This window comes from Loxodonta africana, chromosome 2 (genome assembly GCF_030014295.1).
Source record: "Loxodonta africana isolate mLoxAfr1 chromosome 2, mLoxAfr1.hap2, whole genome shotgun sequence".
Lineage (NCBI taxonomy): Eukaryota > Metazoa > Chordata > Mammalia > Proboscidea > Elephantidae > Loxodonta > Loxodonta africana.
The window spans coordinates 96960422-96974257 of record NC_087343.1 but is presented as its reverse complement, the minus strand read 5'-3'; the positions used below and the strand labels follow the sequence as shown (position 1 = coordinate 96974257).

The 13836-nt window shown below is 34.3% G+C and overlaps 1 protein-coding gene across 1 annotated transcript in view; it reads right to left on the bottom strand.

The window, feature by feature from the left end:
- Positions 1-13836, bottom strand: part of ADGRV1 (adhesion G protein-coupled receptor V1) — a 614420-nt gene that overhangs the window by 577090 nt on the left and 23494 nt on the right. Inside the window, exons 10-16 of the mRNA XM_003404981.4 lie at positions 13062-13285; positions 8204-8330; positions 7920-8105; positions 6995-7175; positions 5766-5929; positions 4526-4649; positions 3267-3533 (exon numbers count right to left, since the gene is read on the bottom strand). Coding sequence (XP_003405029.2) covers positions 3267-3533; positions 4526-4649; positions 5766-5929; positions 6995-7175; positions 7920-8105; positions 8204-8330; positions 13062-13285 — 1273 coding nt within the window. The remainder of the gene's footprint in view (positions 1-3266; positions 3534-4525; positions 4650-5765; positions 5930-6994; positions 7176-7919; positions 8106-8203; positions 8331-13061; positions 13286-13836) is intronic.

Genomic DNA, 13836 nt, shown 5'->3' with positions numbered 1-13836 from the left:
ATCTTAACCCTAGTAACATTAACATTTCGTTCCTGAGGATAGTTTAATGACATTTTGATTAAAAAAAAAAAAAAATTGGGATTCAAAAATTTCACCATTATTACACCAAATTAATAAATTTCATCAAGAACTTATCTCTAAATTGTTTTAAGGCCATGTCAGTCTGTCATCAACTGTCTATACTTCATAATAAAACTTTCTAATTTTTTTCCACTTTTATTTCACTAAAATTATTTTTATCTGCAAAAATGTCTTTCACATAAATTTGACAACAATGATTTGATTCATCAAATAATTTTGGTCTACATAAGATTTGGCTAATTATGTTTGTTCAGTTGTGAACTTTCTTTTGGGGCAATTATTCTACAAAGTCGATTCCTTCCTCACAAGATGATAATTTTTATTTTTAACTTTTTTGGTATTCTTAGATTAAAAAAAATAAGCCATGTGAAAAATAAGAGATGGAGAAAGACAAAAGGAGAAAGAGAGGAAAAGGGTAGGGAGAAAAACAAATGGGGACAAAGAGATAGGGAGAGTGATAAAGACACAGCAAAAACAGAAATTAGATCTTTTTCTTTTCCTCATCCTCTTCCTGAATATTTCACTGCAAAACCCATCAGTCGGGACACAAGGGAGGCATTTACCCCGGGTTTGGAGGTGGGGACACTAAGGCAGCCCACTTCAAGGAGTTAGAGCTCAGGCAAGGTAAGGACGCAACTCCATAGGAGACAAGCTTGGTGTTGGGTGCAAGGTAAGGACGCATCTCCATGGGACAGAAGCTTGGTGTTGGGTGCTGAAGCCTGAGCGGGGTGAAGAGAGCATCCACATGGGGCAGGGGGCTTGGCCCATAGCAGGAAAATAGAACCCAAATGAAGTAAAAAACGCATCGTCATTGTGTGGGAGGGTAACAGAAGCCATAGGAAAGTGGTTACGTTAAAGGGGGAATTAATTAAATAAGTAAATATACTAAAGATAACGGGAGCTGGTTTTCTCACTATCGGAGAAGAAAAGTGACAACTATGGAAAGGGAGAAAACTAGAATGCATCCTGTGATTTGTGAATAAAACCAGAAACCAAACCCATTCCCATCATAGGAAATGGAAATATCATTGTGAACTAATGGTCTTCTATATAATTAGGATCTTAGTCATCTAGTGCTGCTGTAAGAGAAATACCACAACTGGATAGCTTTAACAAAGAGAAGTTTATTTTCTCACAGTCTAATAGGCTAGAAATCCAAATTCAGGGTGTCGGCTCCAGGGAAAGGCTTTCTCTCTCTGTTGGCCTTCTCATCAATTGAACCCTGGACTAGGAGCTTCTCCTAGCAAGGACCCCGGGTCCAAAGGGGATGTGCTCTGCTTCCGACACTGCTTTCTTGGTGGTATGAGGTCCTTTCATCTCTTGCAAGATGAAAGGCGGTACAGGCCACAACCCAAGGAAACTCCCTGTACGTGAGATCAGGGACGTGACCTGAGCAAGGGTGTTATGTCCCATCCTAATCCTCTTTAAGCACAGGCAGAGATTATGATTTATAACACATAAGAAAATCACAAAATGGAGGACAACCACACAATACTGGGAATCATGGCTTAACCAAGTTGACACATACGTTAGGGGGACACACTTCAATCCACGACAATTAGATAAAGAATTAAGATGTAAGAGTGTGTATGTGTGTGTGTACACATACATAAATTTACTATCTTTGCACACTGAGGAGCAAAACCTCAATTGCAATAAACCTACGTAATTTTTTTTAATGTCTAGATCCTAGTTTCTAAACACCACTCTTCACTATTCAGAACTAACACTGGAGGAATGACTGATTTCAGGATTGTGACAGAGCAAGTGCAAGAGAACCCTGAAAATACTCAAAGAATGATAAATACACATCAACAAGGCAAAGAAGCCATCTTGAACAGGCTACCACTGGCCAAATTTCGGAGAATTTGAGCATCAAAATCGGTAGCGATTATAACAAAATAATCCACTGCATTAAATAGAAATCATGAGTGCATACTGAGAACTACCTAACGGAAAATTGAAATTTTCCAAGCACTGCCCCACAAAATATATATTAATTGCTAAGGAAAGAGTTTTACGGTGGAAAAGACTGGAAGACTGGTGGTCACCACCTTAATGGTGGTCAGAGTGAGTATCACAGTAAAGGGATAAATCAAAATCGTATGCCAACTGATGGAACATATGTGAACACAGCATCATTTCTGTGAAATTCCTGGAAAGGATGCATAATGTGAATCTTCTAATCATGAGGAAACATGAGAGAAACCCCAAACAGGTGACATTCTACAAAATAACTAGCCTGTAATCTATTTTTTTTTTTTAATCTACTATATTGAGAAAATATTCCAGACTGAAGAGATTAAAGAGACATGACAATTAAATGCAGTGCATGATTTGGGGCTGGATCATTTTGCTAGAAAGCGTATCATTGGGACAACTGAAGAATTTGGATGGGGTCTGAGGATTACATGGTAATAACTGTTTAATGTTAATTTCTTGATTTTTAGAAATGTCATATTGTGGTTTCTAGAAGGGAAAACACACCAATATATTCGGGGGGTGATGGTACATTATGTCTGCAACTAACTCTCAAGAGATTCAGGGAAAAAAAGTTTTTTTGTATTCTTAAAAGAATAAAATAAACATCAAGAGAAACCGTAGCCCTTCCAGTTTACTAGAGGTGAGGTCAAAGCATTCTCAAGGTCCATACAGTGGAGTCAAAATATCCTGTTCCACTTATAAGATAGAAGAGAAACAAGAGCCTAACTTCCCTTTGTAGATTGTGATTAATTTTGGCTACAGTTCCAGAGAATTAGCAAGCAGCCAGTTGTGGTCACCCACCTACAGAACACAGCTTCACAGCCAGTGTCCCCAGCACCCTGCTATGAGGGGAAGACGTTACAAGAAACTGATCCCTTAAGCTCCTGAGTGACTAGGGAAGGCCTTGTGCACCTATAGTCCCAAGGCTCATTGCTTTTAGCTATGTTTCCTCTTCCTTATATAATTTCCTACTTGTGACACATTGTGAAAAAGGTTAAAAAATATTGTCAGTGAGTTTCAGGTACATGAAGCTTCAACACCCCATCCCTCAAGAAAAACAAAAAAATAATAAGAATAATCTTGCTCTTGCCCAGGCACAGATAACAGTAAGTACTACTTGGCACCACCTCTGTACAGGAGTGCTTACTGTCATCTCAATAGAACACTGAAACAACAGACTTGCCTTAAAATAATTTATTTACCTGTTGAATTAAAGAGGATTATGTAAAAAGGCTCATCTGTTTCTGGGATATCATCTTCATTGACAAATACAGATATGCTCTGCTCTCGTCTTCCAATCTCAAACACAAGAGTTTCTACTTTTTCAACAGGAACAAAATCTCCCTCTCTTGAGGTTGCTTTCCCATCCATGGTGGCATATTGGACAGTGCAGGCAACATCAACAGATCCATTTCTAAGAATGGTAAAGTTAGCAGTCCTACCTTCCTGAATCCTCACTACACGAGGTTCTGAAATATCCATAAGGAAAAGAAGGAACAAGTGAGCTTTTTTATTTCATCGACATATTTTCAGACCATTTATTTCTTTAATTTGCATTTCCCTCTGTCCTTTGCCCCAAGAAATGCTCATCACTGAGTCTTTGCTTGAAAAAGCTCCATCCCCAGCTCCTCCAGGCAGCTTCCTTTGATTATTCCAACAGTTAGTGGCCTTCCTTTTTCCTTAATTCGTAAAGAATCAATCCAGTCTTAAACACCCCATTTGGCTGTTAATGACACACTTTTTTAAATCCTTATTTCCAAATTTAGACTTAAAGTTCATTAAGAACAGGCCCAGATATCTTATATTTAATTTTTCCACAGCAGTTAGCAGAAGGCTGAGTACAGGACCAGCTCATTAATTATATGTTAACTGAAGGTTAATGATAATGAATCAATAAAATTTAAGAGGTTTAAAAAAGATTTTTGCAATGGTAAAGTTGACCTATATATAGCTTACAAAAAAAGTTTAAGAATTAGACGCCAATTAAATCTCATAAATAAAACTAAAAAAAATGCCTCAAGTGGCAAGACAGTTCTAAAAATAGCATTAAAGTGAAAAAACAGGGAAACCATAATTGAGATGCCCACTAAATATTAATTATTACAGCATGTGGCCAGTCATTAAGTATAATACTCAGGCCTTGAACCAGCTGGACTGTATGGAGGAGATCGTGTGGAAGACTGTTTTTTTCTGCACAAAGAAAAAAAAAATCATTTAAAGCAGGAAAATAAAGCCTAACAATATAGTACTTATTTTCTTTTTCCTTCAGATCTCCAAAAATATTTTTTAAAATTCAAATAAATTGAAAAAGAATCACTTGAACAAATCATGAAATCATATTTAAACAAGAATCAATTGCACTGTAACTAAAATGTTAAGTTAAAAACCTTGATAATTTTAACTTAACATATATATACTGTAGGAAAGATGCAAACTCATTCCAATAAGACAGCAATACCACCTGCAAAATAAATGGGGTCATCATTTCTTCTAATCCTCAGAGTTGCAGTTGTTTTATTTCCTATTTTAGCTCCCCCAGTGGCATTAAGTAGGGTAATGGTAAATTCTTCCATTTCCTCCGGAATCTTTTAGAAAATATGTTACACAGGTTAAAGTCAGGTGATTGTACATATAATTATATATATCTATTTTTCATCTTTTTAAAGGGCTCTATTAATTGTACTAATGTGCATTTCTATTTCTGAGGCAGAGTCACTCTAGAATATTCAATTAGGATTCAGACCAAAAAAAAATTTTTTTTAATGTGTATTTATCCAAACATCCATTTTATTGTTACTAAATATAATATTTAATGAAAACAGAGATATTTTTGCCGTCTATAAACTAAAAATAGAAATCCTACAAGCTCCTGTTATTTCTATTAGAAATTGGAAAATTTGTTTACAAGAAAAAATGGAACAGAAAAACAACTTCTTGATACTCACTTAGAACATAATTCATTACAGTAACTAAAGCTCAGCTAGCTCTCGAAGGCCTCTTAAACACCCTACTGAATTGTCACTCAGGTGGGTCACAAAGACCTCACTCCTGTTTCATAAAAGAGATGCCCCACAGCTCTGGGCGTAATTGTATCCCTAGGTGGTCACTGTCTCTCTTTCACTTCATCCACGTGAGCTGGTCTTTTCCTCATTCTAAAACAGAAAAGGGCTGGGATTTTTTCTCTTGAGGAACAAACATGAGGGAAAGAGGCAGGCCACCACAGCTGTCCTAAGCCTATCACTGCCTTTGCCTCTCAGAAAGGTTCACTCCCCACTGTTGCTAAATTCTCTAACAACAGTATTTTCTTTCTTTTTATTATCGATAAGAAGAAACACCACGCTGGATCCATGATCCATCTGGCCCAGTGTCCTGATTCTGGGAGTGCACAATACGACAGCTGTGTGAAATCTTGATAGATGGTGACCTTGTCTTCACAGGGCCTATCTACCAGCCCAGGGATTAACCCTTCCCACAGCCATGAATCCCTGATACTTGACACATAAAGTGTCACTAACCTCTATTACTTTTAAGAGCTAAAAATGCCTTCGGAGGAACTAAAACTTATAGTCAGATATGATTATATCTGAGCTCTTATCACATACTTGCATAACAAAATTATCATGAGGATTTTAATTATTTAATTAAAAAATTATTATGCAATGAGAACAACTAAAGCAGAGTATTATATACGCGATATTTACCTCATCTGGTAGAGAAAAAATGGTGATATTTTTTGAAAATTCCTGATCTCCAAAGAAAACAGTCCCTTGGACAGGAATTACATCTTGTGTAAAGTCTGGACTAACCACCCACGATACACTAACATCGCCAAAGTTGCCTCGATTTCTTATTACATCATAAACAGCTGTGAAATACAAAAGTATATGACATGTATGAGTATGTATCAATTTTAAAATGATGAGTAAAGAGATTGTTGAAATTAACAAAACTAAGACTTTTTTTAATAAAGGTCAATTATTTGCTTAGCACGGTCTCTAAGGTACACTTAAAAATGTATTAGCTTTCACCAAAAATACAATAAAATATTATTATTTAAAATTGTATTAGCCTAGTCCTCCCTCTGCAGACCTACATCTCATCAAATAAACAGAGTCAAACTTTTCTATCACAGTTCGAGATTTTAAAAGCCATTCACCATATGAAACAGATTGATGATGAAATTAGATGCACCTCTCACAAAGTCCAAGAGGGCAGCAGTTTGAATCTGCCAGGCGCTCCTTGGAAACTCTATGGGGCAGTTCTCCTCTGTCCTATAAGGCCGCTATCAGTCAGAATTGACTCGGTGGCAATAGGTTCACTGATATCACAAACTCCTGGAAACCCTGGTGGCATAGCAGTTAAGTGCTACAGTTGCTAACCAAAACATTGGCAGTTCAAATCTACTAGGTGCTCCTTGGAAACTCTATGGGGCAGTTCCACTCTGACGTATAGGGTCCTATGAGTAGGAATCGACTCAATGGCAACAGGTTTGATTTTTTGGTATCACAAAGTCCTATAAGGATATTTGCTTTAGGCAAATGTAGAAAGCTTCACACTCAAAAGTTAGCCAGACACTGCTCTAGAAAGAAAATCTGTCTCATTTCTTGCCACTTTAATAGTTTTGTAGTAGTAACTTGGTTTTAAAGCTCCTCTATCTGACCTGGCTCATTCCTGAGTGTTTGAGTTCTTGTGCATATGGTGAACTGAAATCAAAATACAAGTGAAGCCTTCGGTATCATCACAATACTATGTAAGAAATAAAAACAGCAATGCAAAATGTGACTCAAAACAAAAAGACCAATTTCTGCACTACATGTAGTTTCTAAGCAGAATGGGCAACAGGAAATTGCTTGTTAATAAACAATAAACAAAAAATAATTTATTTCTTCTTCAATGAACATAATAGAATATAGAAAGCAGAATAAATTACCACTGTATGTATCGTCTCCTTTACTTTCATTTATCACAACAATTAGACGATCAGAAACAAATTCTATAACCCCATGAGGATCATCATTTTTCAGAACTGTTATGTTGACAACCGCAGCACTGCCCAACTTGCTTTCCCGTTCACCATGGCTGCTGAGGACCACCCAGTAGTGTTCATCCAACTAAATTGAGCATGTCAAATTAGAAAAAATATAGAGTTGAAATTTTTAAAGTAAAAGAAACTATGTATTCAAGAATATTAGTATACTCAATTTTTCAGAAACATACAATGCATTAAAAGACAAAAGAACTGATATTATTTCTAAAATCTTTTTAACATTCTCCCATCAATTCAGAAAGGTAATTGACATAAGCATACATTGTCCAAAAACAGAAAACATGATAATATTCTAAAATAGTAAGAAGACTGAACCTTTCTCTAATGGTCCAGTCAGTTAAACTAATGAGTAAATAAAATACATTAAATTTAAAAGCCACATATACATTGGTGTGTAAACATAATGGAACTATGCTTGGTTCCATTAATATAAATGAAATTTACTTCCTCTAAAAATAATTTTACAGCAAAACTTCTTCAAAACCATATCACTCAAAGTTCAGTCAACAGAAATTACATAAAATAAGGCTTAACAACTAACAAGTTAAAAGATGAAAACAGGATGGCACACTGACAGCTTCAGATTGCTTGGTATTTCTGCATGTAAGACAAAAACGTGCCATTTAAATTTGAATGAGTCTTATTTTGTTTTCTGGCTTTTCTTTCCCCCCAACATAAGGACTCCTCAGTCCTTTCTTCCCCATTTCCGTCTGTGTCTCTTTGCCAGTGCACAAAATATTTATATTCATAATATGCTAGATAACATCAATCCTCAGCAAAAGCACAAGGTAAAAATAAAATCCCATACCTCTGGTATCCCATCCAATCTTGTTAGCAAGGTGATTACGATCTCCCTCTCCGCAGGTTTAAATTCTAGCACCCCCATGTTTCCATAGAACTCATTGCTATCTCTTGGCTCTACTCGGTACTGTAGAAACTGCTTCACGAGAGCCCCCCTGGATCGGATGATGTGAAGCTCTACGGATTCTCCTTCCTTAAAAGAAAACAAAATTCACAAACATTCGAATTCTTCTTGGTGCCGTTCTCGTGAAGTTGTGAGCACAGGATGGAATGAGTTTTTTTCATACTTACGTTTATAACATAGGGTCCTCTGGAAGCAGGAGAAAATTCAAAAACTCCTCCAGGGTCATCATTTTCCAAAATAATTAGATCCCGGCTAGTATATCCAGATTTCAGCACTTGATTTTCTACATTGACCCTGGAGAAGTCAGAGGGGAAAAAGGTACCAGCTGCCTATGGTTTTTCTCTTGAACTTTCCAGGCTTCTAAGGCACAGTTTCTAACATTTACAAATAATGGGAAAGGAAGTTACTAGGATTTAAAATCTTAAATTGAATATAAGTGTATTAAAATTAGAAGTTTTACTCACAGGAGTTACGAGAGAACTTCTATTTGAGTTTATTCTCTTTTTTATTTGACTGAAACCACACACTGCATACTGACATCAAGAATACAGTAACCAAAGGCCATAAATGTAGTATATTTTATTTTTATGAAGTATCAAATTTGTTTCCACAGTGTTAGAAAATTTTAATTTTTAACGTGAAGTTAGCAAACATACTTAAACAAAATAGCATTTAATTTTACATTCACTTGAATTTCTTTAAAAAGCTTATTATATAAGATGATACTACCTTTATGTAGACACTGTATAATCACTTAGCAAGCCAAACTAAATGAAAATAAAAAAATGTGATAAAACTATGATTCGATTTTAGAAATACACTGTGTCCTTTAAGAGGCTTTACATTCACCTCAATTTTAACCTCATGCACTTTTTTTCTTCTAGAATAAATGAAAATGTAGGTCATATGAGAAAATTCAATGGAACAGGATGAATCTGAAACGTGCAGCATGTTATAACAATTCCTATACATACCTCAAAAGAACATATTAAAATAAGATTTTTTTTATTTCTGATTTTTATGTTCCGTGTATAATTAGAATGATCAAAGCGACTTATATTGCAAGGCTCTGAGGGTTTAAAAGCCAGCAGGCTCTTTGAGAATTCCCAATCCTGCAAGCTGCTCTAAACCTTTCCAAATGTCACTTCCTATTGAGCCAAAGAGTACTTATGATCAGACCTCAAAATCACAATGAAACCACAATTAATACGTAGAAAGCACAGCTTGCTTCCTATGTAATAGAGAATCTGAATTAACATCCTTCTAGCTTTTGCAAATCTGACAATCAGTACTTAGCATGCTAGTTGCCACAGAAGAGATAAACCAAATTATAGAACTGTTATTTGTCATATTTCAGTGAAGTCATATGGTTTTCATAGCAAATATGCCCATATCTCATTGATATTGATATTTTCTTTAATTAAAATTTCCTATGTCAGTGGTTTATGTCCTATGTCCACATAAGCTAGAAGGCAAGAAAAATGGATCAGAGTATAAAATATAACAGTCCATTCTGAGCTATTAAATTTATTTATTTTTAGACTTTCTTGAAAAATGCCACGCTATGTAAAAAGACAAATTTTGAAAAGATCTGTATACAACAACTGGGAAAATGTAGGCAAGAAAATGCTTAGATGCACTCAGAAAACCAATGGGAGAGATGAGACTGCTACTTGATAATTTTCTGTTAGACAAACTACAGGATTCATAAAAGATCTTGTGTAAGAATTTCAAAAGCAAAGCAATCACTGTTCTCTAGCTTATGTGTAAACTATAAAGGAAGTCAGAAGTTTAAGTTCTTCAAAACATATAGTTACATGCTTTGTACTGTATAAAATTTACAAAAATACAGCTATAATAATTCTCAAATTTTTTATGAAATATCCCAAACACATTCGTAATTTAAAACTCCTAGGACAAAAAAATAACTCCACATATGTTCTACTGTCATTAGAATATGAAACTACACACAAGGCAGGCACAGGCAGATGGACAAGCAAAATTACTCAAGGACAGTGGATCATGCAGAAAGGCAGCCTTGTCGAAAACAATCACTTGCAAAGCAAAACGCTGAATACAGGCGTTATTTTGTACACTTACCCAAAATACACCACAAATCTTTCGGTTTCTACCCTGTCAACACAGAAAGAAGTGTGGGAGGGGGAAAAAAGGAGACAGGGGCACCATTTGCCAAAATCTCACTAATACTGCTAGAAGCTTAGAATGGCAGGTTTCAAATAAAGCTAAAGAAAGAAAGAAAGCCCTTCTTTTTTTCCCAAGAGCAGCAATGTTCACTTTATGGGAACTCTGCACACTGGTACTTTGCTATTGACAACTGCTAGCAAGAGGTTCAGCAGTTCCCACTTATGGAAGATGACCCCATGGCCAGCCCGCATGTCAAGACTCATTCAAGACATTCCTTTCCAGGCCTCCTCCAAGGCGCTTGTGCCTGCCAAGCTCTGTACATACTCACAAACCGCAGCAGCTGAGCAAATTTCATTCAGCCCTATTTATAATTAGTAGTTTTAATTAGGTTTTAAAATAAAAACCTCAGTCCTCAAATCTAAAGCCGGTTGTTCCTCGAGTTAGAAAAAATAAAACTTTGTACACAGAGAAATACATAGCTTTCATCGTATGCCTGGGAATATACTCCAGAAGTGATAAAATATCACTATGTGCTTTATTAATGACACATATTAAACACAATTTTATATCAAGATATCTAAATACTTTTCTAAATCCCCAGTTTATTTCATTTTCAAACAGCCTTGAAAACATAAAAATGTAGTGCCTTTGCACTTCATTTTCAAAGTCAAATATACATTTACAAACATGGAGTTATATATCACATACATTAACTGAACTAAACTGGTTTTATGAAATTGTTTCTAATTTGGGGGAAACTGAACAATCAAAAATTTTTAACTAGAATAGTATTGAAAGTATCAGAAATTGCTTAGAATCAGGACAACCTTCATCTATATTCAGTTGAAAAATACAGAACCTGAATTTGCCATTAAGAGAAAATTATAAACTATATCACAATAAAGCATTAATTATTTTGTTACAATACTGATTGTAACTGATTCTCAACTTACTATCATTTATCCATCATTTCACTTTAGTTTTATTAAAAATTAACAAAACTGAGATCATTTTGATAAAACAGCCTGCTATTTCAAATCACAGATCTTATTCTCATATTTTATTTAACTAAATATATCTTAGAAATGCTCAAGTGTAATTTGCTCATTCTTGCTCACACACAACTGAGATAATACAAGCATACTCTAGTTACTAACTGAATTAGGACATTTTATTAAACATACGAGCTAACTTCCTCTGTTTTAAATGAGAGGGGCTATTAATTTCTGAAACCCTTTATCCCATGTTTTAGAGTTACCGGTATACTGTTTTTACCCAAAGGAGGAAAAAAGGTTAAGAAATAGAATACATGAAAATAGTATTTAATTAATTTCAAATGTTTACATGATGGGGTTCAAAAAGAACTGTCTTGAAAGCATGTGGCTATAAAGAATAAAAAAAAAAAAAAACATAAATTTTCAGAGGAATTTAAATCATTCTTTAAACATTTAGTTCAGAGCAGAAACTCTCAGCTGAGCTTATAAATTTTATGGATTACTACACTTTCCGATTATAATCACTCTTCATTTTTCATTTTTTTCCAAAGATTTAATGAGTGCTCAGACCTAATTTAAAGAAAAATGGACATAAGTGAAAAAACAATAATTTCTAGTTTGTATTTCACCAATTTTTTTCCATCATATGAATTATCTTTCCTTAGGATTTAATCTAAAATATATATTAAAACCATAAATTATTTGGGCTTATTTTTCTTAATTTGTGTGGTTTTGTTTTGGGTTTTTAGTTTGGTGCTTTTTTTTTAACTTTTTATGTAAGGAAAAAAGTCAACATAATGTGGTTCTCAAAGCAAATAAAATTAACAGTGGACATTAAATAATTTGTTTCCTGCATTCTAAATCCTTCTTCCACATAAAAATCAAAAAAAAAAAAAAAAGCTCATCACTTTTTTAAAGTTGTGTCCCTCTCTCGTTTGAGTAGTAAAAAAAAGGTTGGACTAAAACCTGAAATGTGTTCAGACAAAATATCTACGAAGAAACCAAGAGTCTGATAATAAACTACTGACAGGAACAGGGGTTATACAATATAATTATTACTACTTCAGTCCTGATTAACAGTACAAAATAGCATTCACTGAATTAATTTGTGATTTTTACTGTTTCTAAAATTTGAATTTACAAAGCTTTCAAGTCCCATCATGCTTCTCTAATACATCTCAGCTTTAATATAGAGAGATCTACAGTAAAACAGTTTGCTTTAAATACTCATTAACATCAATTAAACATAGTAGTTACTTTTTCAGTTTTTGAAGGGATTTTTTTTTATTTACTGGAAAAAATATTTCTTTGAGAGAATGCAATCTTTTCTTAATATAAATTACCCACTGAGGAATGCTAAGTAAATCTTTATTACAGAAAAAAAATACCACTTAAATTTGTATTATTTTTGATGAGCTGAAAATTATGTATTACTTAATGCTTACATTCTATGTAAAGAGAATTTCATTATGTGAAGATTAAAAATTTCTTTTTACTCACTCAAAAGGCTCTAATCCTCTCCCTTATTGAAAACAAAGCTAAGAGAACTATTTGCTTAACCTAACATTTTAGATCTGTTGCTGCCTATTTTTTAACATAGCAACATATTAGCTGTGCTTAAGAGTTACCTGATACCTCCCAAACATTCTCTACGCAACGCTTCTTCACAATAAATAGTAGAGCAAAAATTACCCGAAAAATACAATATTCAGTCTAGACAAGCCATCAACAAATAACTTAAAAAGTTAGAAGGCCAGCATAACATTATCTACTTGATTTTTCTTAACATTACATGCAGAACAGAATTAATATAAAAAGCAAAACTATTAAGACAGCACAAACCTGTAAATATTGCTAAATGTTACCTAAAGGAGTTATTTATTACCTGTCTAGAGAAAGTGTTATAGTTTCATTCATTTCCGGTATGTCATCAGCTTTGACAGTAATGTTGATTGTTGTGTCACTTTGCCCAGATAAAAACACAACAGAGCCATTAAAGGGGCCTATATCATCCAGGGTCACTGCTTCTGAATTAAAGCCAGAGGGCTTCAAACTCCAATAGACAGTAGCCTGCCCATCTGTTCCATCCCGATGTAAAGGAATGTGTATCTTATAAAAAAGAAAAAAAAAAAAAACGGAAAAATTTCTTCTGAAGTGTATGCTCAAAACTTACATAAGCACTGCATTTCGTGCACGCACAGGTTATTTCAGGTATGCTATACAGAGAAGTGAACTATTAAATGACATCAGAACACAATCCAACAAGTCTTTTTAAGCATGAAAATAATTTTAGATTTTACTATTTATTAGTTTTGCTAATCAAATACATCTGCAAAATTATCTGCATCTAAAAATGTGCCTATCCAGCAATTTGTCTAATAAAAAGACAAATATTTTAAAAGCCAAATAATCCAAAAAACATTGAACAAGCTTGCTAAACAATAAATTTCCATGAGAGGGTCTCTGAAAATGAATTAATATGCAACAATACAAGCTGAAAAATAAAATTTTTATTAAAACTGTAAATTATATGCAATGTAAATTAATCCCACAGTGATGGGGGCAAAATAAGAAAAATTGTCTATTCAATTTAATAAATGTGGTAGAAACAGAAAGAAAATCAGATATTCAAATTATGGCTCTGGGTTACCTTGGGCAAA